The sequence below is a fragment of the Arctopsyche grandis genome, chromosome 13 (genome assembly GCF_051622035.1).
Source record: "Arctopsyche grandis isolate Sample6627 chromosome 13, ASM5162203v2, whole genome shotgun sequence".
NCBI lineage: Eukaryota > Metazoa > Arthropoda > Insecta > Trichoptera > Hydropsychidae > Arctopsyche > Arctopsyche grandis.
In genome coordinates, this window is record NC_135367.1 from 24,960,001 (window position 1) to 24,976,528 (window position 16,528).

The following is a 16,528-nucleotide window of genomic DNA, read 5'->3' on the forward strand; positions in this document are numbered from 1 at the left end:
CGTGGTGTCATCTAATGACATCACATAGCTTTATTATAATTATAACAATTAGAAATCATATGATAGAGACTGGATTATATTTAACCAAAATCTTAAGCCAATAATTAATTCGTAACACGCATTCGATTTTAGTTATTTATAGCACTTCTATTTTTTTATTTATTGAGTATTTAAATGCACATGACAATATTATTAATTATTCAGCGAAATATTAAAAGTATTCATTATAAAAAACTTCATATATTGTTACTACGTACATAAATAAAGTAAAAATAGAATATAATAAACACAAAAGAAAAATAATTGAAATATAAACCAACTGATATATTTATGTTTATGATAACTAAAAGCATCTAAAGTTCAGATGGTTCAGATTCTGAACCAAAATTATGAATTTCAACACGATTATACATATCTTGAAAACATTTATTAAAATCTGAATTTATTTACAAGTGAATTTGGATAACCAAATATTAATTATAAATAAAAATAATGTACGCCATCTACGGTGGACAACTTAAACAATTTTAATGTCAATGTACACCGATAATAAATTTATGTGTGTTTTTTTGATATTACATAACATACGTATATGTACATACATACATACATATATCCAGAGATGGCACTTTTTCGTGGAACCACTTAAATATATTATAAATTATATATACATTTTAATTTATTGATTTTTACTTTATATTTATGTACGTAGTAATTATAGACGAATTTTTGTTATCATGCAAAAATTCGAACTCTAGATTTCTTTCCCGAAAATTCGAACTCAGAACCGATCACTGATCACGTTTTCATGATCTAGAATAAAAGTGTGTGTGGCTGTGTGTCTGTAGTATAGCATGTGTCTATTAGATAATATGTCTGTGTGTGTGTATTTGGGAATTTTTTAAACACTGTGACCAGACATACATATGTATAAGCATAATACAAATACATACATATCTAATCTAATATCTAATATATAATTTGGAAAGAGACTTTGTATGTATGTATGTATGTATATATCCTTCGTTCGTCGTCCGTAGATCGGTGACGTCATCGAACACGTGATTCGATTTTTTTTTTTTCGATCCCTAGGCGCCGATTTGATTTTTTTCGATTCAATGGATTCACCCCTGTGGGGGCGCAAGGCGAGTAGTTTCATGGGGCCCCGCCAGGGGCACCACAAGGGGCGCAGCCCCGTGGGGCCCCGAAGGGGCCGCAGTCTTATGGGGTGCAGACTTATGGGGCGCAGCCTTATGGGGCGCAGCCTTATGGGGCGCCGCCTTATGGAGCTCAGCCGCATGGTGCCCCGAAGGAGGCGCAGCCTCATGGGGCGCAGTCCCATGGGGCCCCAAAGGGGGCGCAGCTTTATGGGGCGCAGCCTTATGGGGCGCAGTCTTATGAGGCGCAGTCTTATGGGGCGCAGTCTTATGGGGCGCCGCCTTATGGAGCTCAGCCGCATGGGGCGCAGCCTCATGGGGGCGCGGAGAGGCGAAGCCCTAAAAGGCATTAACTTAGGGGGGCGAAGCCCTAGACGGCATTTAATCATGGGGGCGCGGAGGGGCGAAGCCCTAAAAGGCATAAACTAAGGGGGGCGAAGCCCTAGACGGCAATTGCTCATGGGGGCGCGGAGGGGCGAAGCCCTAGAAGGCAAAGGCTCAGGGGGGCGCCGAGGGCGAAGCCCTAGAAGGCAAAAAAAAAATAGTTTTTTTTTTTTTTTTTGATAGGGCTGTGCCGAGGGTGAAGCCCTAGATGGCAAAAGGCTCAGAGAGCGCCGAGGGCAAAGTTCTAGAAGGCAAAAAAATTTAAAAATAAAAAAAAACAAAGCACACAAAGCAAAACAGCTAGTGTATTATATATAATAATACAGACATATAATCATAATGCAAATACTATATGTACATATATAAGAAAACAGACATATAAGTATAAAAGTATTTCATAGTAGAAAATTATTCCATAGTAATATATAAGAATTAGTGAGAAATCTATGTTATAGATAAATATATTTAAAATCATATTCAAATAGTGGTGGCATAGTGGGTAGGATGGTTTTTTCCAATTTGATAGAGGAAGCGGTTCCACAATGAAATCAGATAAATTATCAACCTCTGATAGTAAACGATCGACTTGGAGTCATAAAAAACCCAATTCTGACCAGCAGCATTTGCATACAGCATGTATCGAACTGTACGCATACATATATACATATGTATACAGTACGAAGAGTTAAGCTTATAATTTTTTTTTAAATGTGAATCATAGTAAAACAAACTTTTGTTACGATCACATATGATTCATTTTCTTTATATAATGCGAACAAATACGAGTACGTAACAGAACAATGAAAAAATTTTAAGACAATTTGAATGGAATAAATACATTTTTTTTAGATCTGGATATCAAGCAATATATTTTACGGTTGATTAGATTTCTTTTGTATAATCAAGATATCGATTTAAAAAAATTCGTACATTTTATTGAATGATTTATATAACATTATATTCGATTTAAAATCTTGCTTTTCCACCAAAATATGTACCTATAGTTCTAATCGAAATTTATGTATGTAGTAATTGCTAAAATTATTATAATTTCATTTTCTAGAATAAATTATCACGAAAATATTATCGGATAATTAAGCGCTAGTAGTACTTTATATTAATAATAAATATTCTCTTGTGTATATATGTATGCATATATAATATTAATTAAAGAATTACATATACGCAGGGACGACAAGAGGGTGGGGAAAGGGTATGAAAATAACCAGAGCCCGGCTTTCGAAGGGGGCCCGGAGATATAATAATATGTACATTTTTAGTCAAATTATAAAAGCATTATTTGGCCTTTATACTCTCAGGGTTTTTTGGAAACGGTATAACTGTTTTCGAGTAACGGATTTTACTTACTTATGGCATAATAAAATTTCGGTATTTAAAACAAATTAGTAAAATAACTCTTGGCCGATTCAAGCAGGTAACAAGCGTACAGTTAAAATTACGAGATTAGTGTATTTTTAAATCGATAATAAAGATAAAACCTTTCGCATTTACCTATTTGCAAATTTGCTATGAAACTTTTAACTTAAAATTGCAAATGTGATTCACGTGCTATTCCTAGAATAATTCAACAGAAATATACTAATCAATGATTGATTTTAATCGTTAAAAGTATCCGTGTGTATTTCGACTTTAGGAAAATACGTTATTCAAACATGTTAAAATTTTGTTGTATAATTGCGAACGGTAGACAGGATTTAGAATATTTCAAATCAAAGTTAGTTTTTAAATTAACAATATTTGTCGTTTACAAATTCATTTTTATTATTCAACTGTTTTCTATGTAGATTGTTTTAACCCATAATGAACATGTATCAATCTGAATAATGTATTTGTATATACATAGAGACATTTTAAAAAGCTCTCACAGAAAAAATAATACCAAATTCAATACATTATTACCTGCTATGGACCTGCTTTTCCATAAATAATATAAGTTTGATATTTTACGGTTTTTTTGTGTTTTATAATGTTATATGTTTAATTTTTAATTTATGTATGACAGCATTATTTTTACTTTATCTATGTACGTAGTCACAATAGTTTTGTGATCATGCGAAAATTCCAACTCGAGATTTTGACTGATTCGAACTCAGATTTTTTTCTATTTTAAATCCATCCAATATTATATGAACAGTTCAACTTCATCTTATTTTATTTAACCTGTATTCATTTGGTCAGTAACTTTGATGGATTTGGTCATCCGTTAATGAATGCTTATCTATTTAGTATACTGATATTATATTACTAAATTTCTATAAAAGTTAGTGAAGAAAGGTATTGGAAAAAACTCACCATTTAATTTGTTGGCTTTAGGCCAAATTAACCAAATATAAAGAAGATGCGAAAATTTTGCAATAAAAATAATAATAAATTTTCAGCACAAGTTGTTTATATTTAAAAAAAAATTTATTTTCATCATAATAACTACCAGAATCATATTATGTATGAAATTTTTTGTATGAAAAAATATATTAAAAATTATTAAAATATTTTCCATAAACGAAAACTATTATTGTACACATTAGACTTCTATGTATATTATCAGAGTATTTATTTATCACATTATTTTTACAACTTCAATCACCATAGACGAATTTTACAATCCCAAATATGTATGTGAAAAATCATCAGTTTTTTATATCGAAGTACGCACCCATACGTTAGTACATACGTACATATGTATATAAGCAGCGGCGATCGACGAAATCTTTCAGTCGTTAAAGAGTCTCTGTAGTTTGTGCTTAGTTGAAACATTTCGTTTTCAAAATGTGGTTCTTTTTCGTATTGCTTTTATCCTATTCTTCGATCGAAGCGTTGAATGTAAATGGAACTTGTAGTCCAACAGTTTCCGTGGTCACAAATTTCGATGTGCCCAAAGTAAGTAACGAAACGATCAATTGAATAATCAAAGTTCATATTGACCATCAAAAGTGTGTAATATTTGATGATTCGTGTGAAATTTCGAAGTGTAAAACTTTTAGTCGACACTTTGTGCATATATACATATAACAGTTCTTAAAAATATTATTTCTAAAATTTATCTACCTCTATAGGTAGATTAAACAAGGAATTTATACAATATTTAAAGCCTAACTTAGATTTATTTTTTCTTAATTTTCTAAAATTTTCAAGCGTTTATTTTTTATCTAAATATACTAACCAGGACATAATCTCCATCGTGTATTTTTTTTATTTCTTTTTAAATCCGTTTATTTTGGTGGCAATACATTTTAAAAGTCCACGCACATTAGCTTTAATTAAAATTGTATTTAGAACTAATATTTAATCTTGCCATTTCGGTGTTTAATTTAAATAAACAAACCTTTAAATCATTTAAAAATTCCGTACAATATTTATGAATTGATTTTTATTGATATTAAATTTAAATAAATCAAAAATATGTCGATTACACTGTTCGACGCGAAAAATGGTTCAGAGAGAGATATGACTTGATCTATGCCCAGTAAACACGAATCTGGTAATAAAAAATATTGATTGGCTCGAGATTCGGGGATATATGTGTTTTTTTAAATCGCGCGATTTTTCTATATCTTGGTGTTGTTTGGTCGATGCCTCAAAATCTGTCAATTTTCTGTTCAAAATGAATATTGAAATCTTTAATCTGGTATTTTATCTTTCATTTGTAGCACTTTTCAGCTTTCAAATATCTCTAAATAGTCGTCCAGTTCAAATCAAAAGTCAAAAGTACGTATTTTCACTTGGGATTTTTTCCCATTGTCAATACTATTTTATATTTAGTATTTTCTATTAAAATATGTTTATTGGGATAGTGTTCTGGCCACACTATTTTTTGTTTTCGTTTAAAAGAGTTAATTGGAAGTGTGCTGAATTTTAAATCGGTAAAATTGCGAGCTAAAAACTCGTAATATTATTAACTCGTATTTACACGAATCTGAATTGAATTAATAGGGATAATATATTAAATTGTCCTGATATGAGAATTAAATAAAATCATATTTCGACTATTGTTGTGGATTAATAACAAAATTTCTATTGATTACTGGCTTACCTCAATAAAATAAACGATTTTTTGTTATTAATCTACAAGAATAGTTATAACGTATTGAAAAATTAATAGAATAAATTTTAAAAATATATTTTTAAGTACATTCTGAGCATTTTAATATTGAAATATGAATACGTATGTGTATGAATAAATAATCCTCGTCTTTCTTGATTAGAAGTTATTAAAAATGGTTGAAATTCCTTACAATGTTTACGTATTGATTTTACATATTTCATATTGATAATATAAAACATATAGTTACATTTATGATCGAATATATAAGAATTAACAATAAAATACGTTGCAAAATAAAATAAACATATTTTTATATCAATCTTGATCATTTAAAGCTTAAGCCAATTTTTATTCAATGTGATCGATAAAATATCCTTTTTTCTTAAACAGTATACTGGACTATGGTATGAGTTGTACAGGTACGAACAAGCATTTCAATTAGCTATGGATTGTGTTACTGCAAATTATACCCAAACTGCTACTGGAGTCATCGTCGATAACAAGGGAGTAATCAACCAAAAACTTTTCCAACTCGTTGGAAACGCCACTCTTGCCCCAACGCTTACAGGAGAAGCAAAACTAATCGTCAACTTCCCCTCAAGTTAGTTTTTCCAAACATCTATAATTTTATGTTATTAAGAAACAATTGTTTTTAATTTAATGCCAATCCAAATTTTCAGACCAAACTACCGGGTCTAACTATTGGGTTATCGATACCGATTATGATAACTACGCACTGGTTTATTCGTGCACTCAACTAGCACCAAACATGACAAGTTGTAAGTATAATAACAATTATATAAATAAAATATACATTTCTAGATTCACCGTTTTATGTTTGAAAAAAAAATTACTTTGTGTTTCGAATCACATTAAACTTTAATACTATTTAATACTCTTTAATAGATATATACAGAGTTTTGAACAGTTTTATTAATGGCTATATTAGTAAATCATTATATATTCACACACTTTTATAATTCAAATATCATACAAAACATAGATTAATGCATATGGTAGTAAAAAAAACAGGGGTCTCCAAACTACGGCCTGCTTTTGATCTGGCCTAGAAACATAAAGCTCCAAAATACCATAATATATAAAAACAGTCATTTTAGTACTTGAAATATTGTCATTTGGTTCTCGTCTCAACAAGTTTAAAGACCCCTGAATTAAACACATATTATTCATCTGATATACATAGCTTCTATTAACTCTCGCTGACGATTCAAATACTCTATCAATTCAAATTTCGATGAAATATTGCAATAATAAATCATTCAATATACATATTTACACTTCATTAATCAATTTTATATATGTAAACTAACATTTGCTTAATTTTTAGTATCCAGTTGGATTTTGAGCAGAAAAATGAATATAGATATGAAATATCTTGTCAAAATCGTAGAAAAAGTGGAGTCAGAAAAGTTTAAGACCTCACTATCTTGGGACTCATTCAGAACTACGGATCAAGGAGGAAAAACTTGCAACGCAAGTGCTACCATTTATCCAAGTTTTGCACTAGTGTTAGCCTTCTTAGTCACTAAACTGTTTCACTAGTTTAAATTATTTTTTTTGTGTTGTGTAATTTAAGTGTAATTTATTAAAATAATATATTAAAAAAATACCGTTGTTAATATACCTAGTACATTTTTTTTATATCGAAATCATCTTCATTAATTTTATTTCGTCAATTGCTAATATTTTTACGACTTAATAATAGTACATATGTCAAATCATTGAACAAACACGAATAAGTGTCACAACTTATACTAGCTAGATATTGATAACAAAAAAACCTTGTATTGAGTTTATGTACATACATAGTTTATCTATAAATGTATTTATATATAAATCGATAATTTTACTCGAACAGCCTCGAATCTTTGTCATTTTCGTGTCAAAAACTGATAGGAAAAGCTTCACTTATGTATGTCGGTAAGTAACGAAAGGATTTTAATAAAATAGTATTTATGTACATATGTACATAGGTACTTCACACGAAAATGTATAAAAAATAACCACTAGTATTAAATAATCAATAAATATGGAATCGATGTTATCTTTGGAAAACTGTTACGCACCTTTTTTTGTGACCGAACTTTTCAAATATGTACATAGACACACATATCTAACTTTATTTCCGGAATAATTTTGACTCGTGCGAGATTCTAAGTATTTGATATCATCAAATATTTCATATAAAGTTTTAAGCAGTGGTCGGAGAACCTTTTTCGAGCAAATAGTCAAGTAACTAAAAAAAATTATTATTATTAGTTAATTAATTGCATTTTATTCATATTTAACGTAAATTTCAGTCTTTTGATACGAATCTAAAATATAAGCAAATAGTTGGATCATCTCTGTACAAAATTTGCAATTAAATTGATCTTTGGGACATTAAAATACTAATAATAATAACAAGAGGACTAATTTGAAATACGAATAATAGTAAAGCTGTCTTGATATTCTAGAGAAAACGATAAAATATTTCGAAACGGTGACGGAATTTATGACAAAGGTGACTCATATACATACGTACATACATATGTATGGTGCATAATATTTGCATCCATAAAAACAAAACGTACACTTATGTATGTACTTTGTATAATATTTTAAAGCCGAAACAAAGTTACTTTTGGTGATCGCTTTATATTTTTCATGATACACATCTAAATATTAGGTGATATTCAAAACAGCATGTGGCTCTGGAGCCACTGGTTTCCCTATACTATCAGAAAAATCAAGAAAAATATCAATTTATGTCATTAAATCATAAGAATTGCAAATATTTTACTCGAATAACTTCATTGAGAAATTTTTCTTTATATTATGTTAAATGATTCATCGGTCAATCACATAACTTCTTGGTGTCACGAGAATAAACAATAGCCAATTAAATTTTATGTGTCATGTTCTGAATCGAGGAAAACATTTGGAATAAGTAAAATGGTGTGAATCAACTGTACAAACAATTGACGACACTGTAAATGTTGCGCAGTTTGCAATATACTTAGGTGTCGTAGACACCATAAAATGAATCCACAGATTACATAGATAAAGAGACCAAATTCAATTTTTTTATTCAACCTGTACATGTGTACCTATGTACATACATATGTACGTGAAAATTGGATCATAAAGCGCGGTAATGAAGATTAGTCAGGAATTCGCAATGACTTACTATTAAGTTATTGAAAGTGAAATTTTAAGCATTTTGTATGATTTTCTGGATTTTTACGCACTCGTGAATTGTTGAACTATCATATTTTCGATGCTGAAAAGTTTGGTTTAAAAATAACTTCAAACTTTTGATAAAATTATAAAAATATTATTTCAGTTCTCAACATTCAATACATATGTACATCGAAATTTTTTGTATTGAAATCTCATAGCATATTTATTTTAGGTATTTAAAATAAACATACATATTACCTAACCCTAAATGGGTGTGATTATTTATTTTCTTCAAAAATATTACAATATAACATCACTTTTAATACTTTTACTTATAATTTAAAAGTTGCTAAAGTAATGTTTATTTATTGATAGACTTCTCCTTGTTCTACTTTTCGCCGTACCGAATTTGAACGCAAATACGTAGATTAGAAACGCATTGTAAATTGGTATCGGCATGTAAAAACTCATTATTCAAATTGTTTCATAATTAGAACTTCTGCATATATTATATTTAAATTATGTACTTATCAGTCGAAACAGCAAACGCTTTTATTTTTATCTTTTTGTCACCAACAGTTACCATGTTTACATTTAACTTTTATACATATTTACATACATTTTCTTATGTATGTAGGTATGTAACATATGTGCACACAAGACAAGCAACTCGATTGAGTAAATTTATTTTTCAAACTCTTTGATCTTGAATGGTGTGCCTTTTGTATGTTTTCATTTAAATTAAATGACGCTGCTGAAAATGATCTTCAAAATATGTAGGTCTGGATAATGCCAATAAAAAATATAAATACAAATCCATGATTTAGCTAAGTTTGTGTATAATTGAAAGACTATCATTTTATGTATTAAGACAAATTATCATTTTTTAAATCAGATCCCTACATTTATTGTAATCTGTAAATCGCTTCTTTGATTATATGGGTCTAATAAAGCAATGTGGTTTTTTAAAATAAATAAATAAATCTTTTCTTATTTAAATATTGCGTTTAATATTTATTTGTCCATAAAAATAAAATCACAGAAATTTTCATACAATATAGTGAAATATTTTATACATCAACGGTGTTGGTGAAGTTACAGGAGGCTGTTGAAAAACTGGTTTGACGATAGCTGTCCCAGTTGAGACCTGGTGTTGCTTCGATGATAGGTGTCAAAGCAAGGACAGTTTGAGGTGAAAGCATAGGTGTCCTGCTCAAGATCCAGCTGGAAACTGTGAATAGAACATTAATTTCATTATCATTATGTTTGATCAAAATTAAATTATCCAATTTTGTATGAATTGGAGCTAAAAATTTCTACAATGACAGCTCTAATTGAGGTTTCATTACATGTTATGAATCAATTTTTCTTAAAAACTTTTTCTATGCAATTCAGAAAGGTACTACTAAGAATTGATTGTAACATTACCTCGTTTGTTATTGTTGGCAAGATCCTTGCAAGAGTAGACCAAGGAATAGTTGTCATAGTCCGTGCTCAAAACCCAGTAATCCGAGTATGAATTGTCTGGAATATTATGTATGGTCAGTTTATAATTCAATTACAAAATCTTCATATTTCAATGTTAATATAATACTAACCGGTGGTGGGGAAGCTGACGATGAGTTTTCCTTCCCCATTGGCATCTGGAGCCACAGCAACTGATCCACTAATTTGGAACCTGGTTGGTCCAACTACCATCTGGTTCAAAACAGTGACGGTACCGTTTGATAGCAAAGTGTAATTAGCAGTTACACAATCACCATCCACTTGAAATATTTGCTCATATCTGTACAGCTCGTTCCATTTTCCAGTATACTAAAAAAACAATGGAAAACACTTTTTTAAATGTTGCAAAATTTATATAAGGGTGAATTTTGAGTACTGAAACATCACATCAATTCAATCAAGTGTAATTAAAAAATCTCACCCTTGGAACGTCGAAGTCCTTCTGGAGGCTGACATTTTGACATGTGCCAGACATGATGATTTGGGCATTGGCAACTGCCAAAGTGGCAAACAGAGCAATCATGAACTTCATAATGTCAAAAGTTTGTATCTCTAGACAGGTAGACCTGATCGACAAGTAAACTGTCGTGTGATGATTTCGAATTGAGAAATCCTCCGTATTTATACATCGTTAAATCAAGATATCAATTAAATTATCTGAATTTTATTTAGTTTTCGGTTCTTATATAACTGATGCTGTATTAGAAAAAAATATATATAGATATCCATGTGAGATTAAAATAAATCATCATTGTAGTTGTATAATTGTTATTGTTTTTTCCTATCGATTTAGCCATGAACAATCGCTTCCGTTATATAAGGGTTTAATCGATTAGCGTTTCTGTGCATTTAAAACATGTGGCATGACAAGTGAAAATTTCCAAATTAATACGTAACTGTACAGCAGTGAGATTAGTAATTACTAAAAATTTATGATAAGTATACATATGTACTTATATAACTGATGATGCGATTTTACACCGATAAACAAATTTTAGCATTTTTTTTGTATATGATCATTGCAACGTAACTTTTCTCATATATATTTTTTCCACTAAATACGAATTTGGTAATTAAAATATGTCAATTGTATAGTTTTTCTATGCAAAATTCAAGTAAACTACGACTTCTGGTTTATAGCTGGGAGCTGAATGAGGTTGATCCATTCGGTATTTCATTACATCAATTCAGGACTGCCATCAGGAGAGTCTTGACTGATTGATCCATTTCTATTTCTATTATATATTCTTTGTCCAATCATATTATATCACTTTATGTATATCCAATTATATTATATCACTTTATGTTTAATTATGCATTGTCCTATTTAGTCATATTTTAGTTTTTTTATTTAATTTCTCATTTTCTTGTCTATATGTACTACATATATTATGTATTTTGTAAAAGTCTATAATTGGGCTCAGATGTTATTTTGTTCCATTTATTCTTTGTTTTTATGAATTTCTACATCTGAGGCCTGTTAATTTTTCAATAAATAAAATAGCTTTGTATTAAAATCTCACAATATCTGAACCATTATATAAATGCATGGAATATAGTTTTTCAACGTATTATGTGATACAGTTTAAGATATATAGCGTTTTTAAAACAAAGTGAGCACATGTTTAGGCAGATCTGCAAACGGCAGATCACTTCATCTATTGTAAAACAGATAACAGTACATTAACAGAGCTAAAGTCATAGCGATGATTCCCCAATAATTTATTTATTTATTTAACGTTTTTTGACCATTGTGGCATTACAGGGAGAACCTAATGCGCCACAATGGCCTACATAATAAAATAATAAAATAAAATAAGAGACGGAGAAAACAAAAGATAAAATAAAAAATTAAAAGATATAACAAAAAGCAAAAGCAAAAAATTAAAAAAAAAATACAGCATTTAACACCATCATCAAAAACTTTATAGTAATTAAAATTTAAAATAATAAAAAAATACAAATACAGGAATGTCTTGCACCTGCAGCCTGTTCCAATAAATAAGAACAAGCTACAGATATAAAACATCCCTGTGAATCCCAAATGGAAGAGAGTAGATTAAGATTCCACTCATACATCACATTCAAATTAAGAAAGTAATGATGAGCGCAGGTTACCAGATAAATATGCTAAAATAATATCCGACAATCTACGCTCACCAAGGTGGAAAATAACGCATTCAGGGACGGCAGCAACGATTTCATTGAGAAGTCGAATAGCTCTTGGTATAGGAGCCTTTCGAAAAAGAACTGTGCGAGCAGGAGGTACAGCCATCAAATTATGATGTCTACCACGCATATAATTATTAGGTACATAAAGTCCCAACTGTTCCAACAACAACGGGCATGACGTATTACCATGCAGTAGCTGGAGAACAAAACGAATTAACGAGAAGTTTCTCCGAAGTTCAAGGTAATTATATCCAAGCATGCTCAAAAAGAAAGGAGTAGGATAGAGATATCCATACTCTTTCTTATATAGAAAACGAAGAAATTCTTTTTGCACTTTTTCGATAATAAGAGAGTAGTTTGCTTCATGCGGATTCCATACAATCGCATTGTACTCTAGCTTACTTCTAACAAGCGAGTTGAAAAGCAAGCGAGAAGACAGGGGGTTGGAGAATAACCTAGCATATCTCAAGACAAATCCAAGTCGACGAAAGGAAACGTCAGCGACTGTCTTGATGTGGTTGTGAAAGGTGAATTGAGGATCAAAAGTGATACCCAAGTCGACCATAGATTCTACACGCTTCAACAACATGGATCCAATGGAATATCCGTGACAATAGAGCGAATTCGTACGTCCATAACTCATAATGGCACATTTACTAGTATTCATTTCAAGCCCTTAACTGGAACTGAACTCTAAAACAGCGTTAATATCCGCTTGAAGGAGAGAGGCTTGCCTCTCATCCTTAACAACAAAGAATAATTTAACATCGTCTGCAAACAAGAGACATGAAGCATTGCGTAATACTTTAGGGAGGTTATTAATAACTATAGTAAATTGTAAAGGGCCTAAGGTGGACCCCTGAGTTACACCACATCGCGTAAAATATGAAGGAGATTCATAAATACCATATCTAACAAATTTGCTTCCTAACACTAAGATAAGAAGCAAAGAGTTTAAGAAGACGTGGAGAAAATAATATCTTGGCAGTTGCTACTGATGGTGCTCCAATTATGGTAGGAGGCTACAGGAGGTTTCTGGCATATTTATTAAAAGAAACGATGCCGAATTTGGGTGAATAACTTAATACTTCAAATCGACACATTTTTAAATACTCACATTGACTCAATGCCATTGATACACACAACACTTGAATGAATCTAAACATTTTCTACTAGTAGCAGTACTGTAAATGTCCAGTTTGTATTTGAGTCGGATGCTTTTGGTAAATAACTTATTAGTTATTATCGCTTGTTCGAAATACGTGGTTTGCAAGTGGCAACTACGACGGTCTCGGAATTCGGAATCTCGGATGTAAACAGTTTTCCATCCAATTACATTCAGCCAATGTTAATATGACATTAATAACACGATGGATGACTCAACGCCAATAATTTCCACAACTGACGAAATTCTACAATTCTGACGAAATATATTCTTCAATTTTTCCACAAATCGTATGTAAAACAGGATTTAGGTTAAGTTATATATGTAGGTTATTACTTTATCTATGTACGTAGTAACAATAGATGAAGTTTTGTGATCATGCGAAAGTTCGAACTCGAGATTTTGACTGATTCGAACTCAGAATCGATTACTGATCACGTTTTAATGATCTAGAAAAAATGTGTGTGTGTGTGTCTGTGTATTTTGGGGATTTTTTCAACACCGTTAGTGCTATCAAACCGAAACTTAATATCGGTTACTGAAATTCTTATCGACACTAGGTAATTTTTTTTTTAAATTTTTAAGTTGACCGGAAATGGTACCTCCCCTTATAGGTGTCCTCTTTTTTTTAAGTTTTTGAATTTCGATTTTCTCCCAAACTACTAACTGAATCGGACTGAATTTTTTTACATATACTAGAAATAATAATTTTTATAATTTTATATTTTTTAAATATTTTTATCTGAACCGGAAACAGTACTTTTACTCTAGAGAATCGAGGTTTTTTATGTTTTTCTCAAAAGCTTTTTGATTTATCGAACTGAAATTTCATATCGATCAGTTTAAGCTCAATACCAAGTTATGTATAAAATTTGGTAAGCCTCCGTCGACCGGAAGTGGCAGTTTACTCTTGTTCCATTTTTCTTCCACTATTTTTTTCGACCCCTTAAACATGTGTGGTCTTCACGAAAAAATGCAAGTATAATTCTTGTATCAATGTGATAAAAAAAAAAAAAACACTAAATTTAATAAACCGGAAGTGGGATTTTTTCCCTTACGGAAGCATCCGGAAGGAAGGTCAAAAATGTTGTCGCCTGGATCCTGACCACACCCCTGAACGTATTAAGCTGAAAATTTATATTTATATTCTTTGTGTACTAACTTAGATTTGGTAACGTTTTGGTCATAATTCGTAAACCGGAAGTAGTATTTTTTTAAAAAACAATATTTCATTATTTTTTCATTATTTTATTTTATCCTTTTAAATTATTTTAAGCGTCTTGATATTTATTGTGTATAATAAAGATAAGGATTTTAAGTAAAAATAAAAAATAAAATCAGCAAATTTAATGAACCGGAAGTGGGATTTTCTCCTATTAGAAAAGTCAAAAAAGTTGTCGCCTGGATCCTGTCCACACCCCTGAACGTATTAAGCTGAAAATTTATATTTGTGTTGTTTATGTACTAACTTAGATTTTGTAACGTTTTGGTCAGAATTCGTAAACCGGAAGTAGTATTTTTTTTTTTACAATATTTCATTATTTTATTTTGACCTTTTAAAATATTTTTATCCGCTTGATATTAAATGTGTATAATAATTATACTGATTTTAAATAATTAAAAAATTTGAACAAAATCCGCCAACCAAAAGTAGAAATTTTATCTTGTGCAAGTTTCCATATATTTGCGCTCAATTTGTATCGCTATCATAGTTATTAGTTCAATATCGAATTTTGTTTTGTAACCTTCTTATATTCCTCAAATACATAGATAAAGTCATGGGTTGGTCACACCCGAATTTTTTTTCTGATAAAACTGCTGAAGGATTTAATTCCATTATGTTACTAAAGGCTTTGAAAATTTTGTCAATTTCGATGAATTCATGATTTGATTATTTTTTCGCTTTCGGGATTCTGCTCCACTGAAATTCTTCTTAAAAATAATCATTAAAAAATATATGTGTCGCGAAAAATTTCTCTGTAGTTGAGAAATTTTTGAGCGGGAACAAGTAAAATTAGCGATGTGAAAAATCAGTGGAAAAAGCGCGCCGCGGTACCCCCCAGGCCTCGTGCATTTCCCAAATATGAGGGAAAGGGCAGGTGACAGTGAATCCAACGTGTCATTATTGGTTAAACACCTTCGAGTGCTTCAAGTCAACAGTTTGAAGAGAGATTTCAACTAAAATCGAACCAATTGTCTCATTTTTTCATCAATCCTTTTACTTGCTAAATAAATATAATGGAAATATCTGTATACATACATACATTACAGAGCTTCATCAAGTAAAGACAGAACTGGAGCTAGAGATTTTGGACCTTTAGAATGATCTTATTTTGTATGATGCAACCATGACGTGTATTAATTTTACATAAGAATATAAACAATAATTTATATATTTTTAAGTTATTCTTTTTGTGTATTATACTATAAATTTTCTTTGAAAAAAAAAATAGATGGTGCTCGCCGTCTTACCGATAGTTTAGAATGTGCTCTAGAGTCTAGGGTACAAAAAGGTTGGGAAGCCCTGATCTAAACAATCAACAAAAACATCATGAATTGATTGAAAGATTATTTGGACAGCTACTTATTGAAAATGATGAAGGATTCGATAACTTTCTGCTTCAAATAGATGTAAATAGAGCCTAATGTTAATATATTGACAACGGCGAATGAGTGTTATATTTATTTTTACAATTTTTACTATTACATGTCTTACTTTACAATATTTTTCTTTAAACTTTACTACTAAGCTATTGAAAGTGAAGGAGATAAGGGGATCATAAGGGGATAAGGGGATATTGAGATACGGGGAACTCGGTCAATTTCTTAATTGATTGATTACCTAATTTTAAACATGACCAAGTCTCACTTATCTATTGTCAGCACTTGAAGACTCGC

The 16,528-nt window shown here is 30.6% G+C and overlaps 2 protein-coding genes across 2 annotated transcripts; one reads left to right on the forward strand and one right to left on the reverse strand.

The window, feature by feature from the left end:
- Positions 1 to 4,254: 4,254 nt before the first annotated feature.
- Positions 4,255 to 9,784, forward strand: LOC143920887 (apolipoprotein D-like). The gene is made up of 4 exons (XM_077443896.1): positions 4,255 to 4,439; positions 5,995 to 6,205; positions 6,285 to 6,383; positions 6,953 to 9,784. The coding sequence occupies exons 1-4, from the start codon at positions 4,329 to 4,331 to the stop codon at positions 7,165 to 7,167; spliced, it is 636 nt and encodes a 211-aa protein (XP_077300022.1). The 5' UTR covers positions 4,255 to 4,328; the 3' UTR covers positions 7,168 to 9,784.
- On the reverse strand, positions 9,780 to 10,952 carry LOC143920888 (apolipoprotein D-like). The gene is made up of 4 exons (XM_077443897.1): positions 10,715 to 10,952; positions 10,386 to 10,602; positions 10,216 to 10,311; positions 9,780 to 10,018 (listed from the first exon to the last, which is right to left on the reverse strand). Exons 1-4 carry the CDS (start codon positions 10,823 to 10,825, stop codon positions 9,858 to 9,860), a joined length of 585 nt encoding a protein of 194 aa, XP_077300023.1. The 5' UTR covers positions 10,826 to 10,952; the 3' UTR covers positions 9,780 to 9,857.
- Positions 10,953 to 16,528: the final 5,576 nt, after the last annotated feature.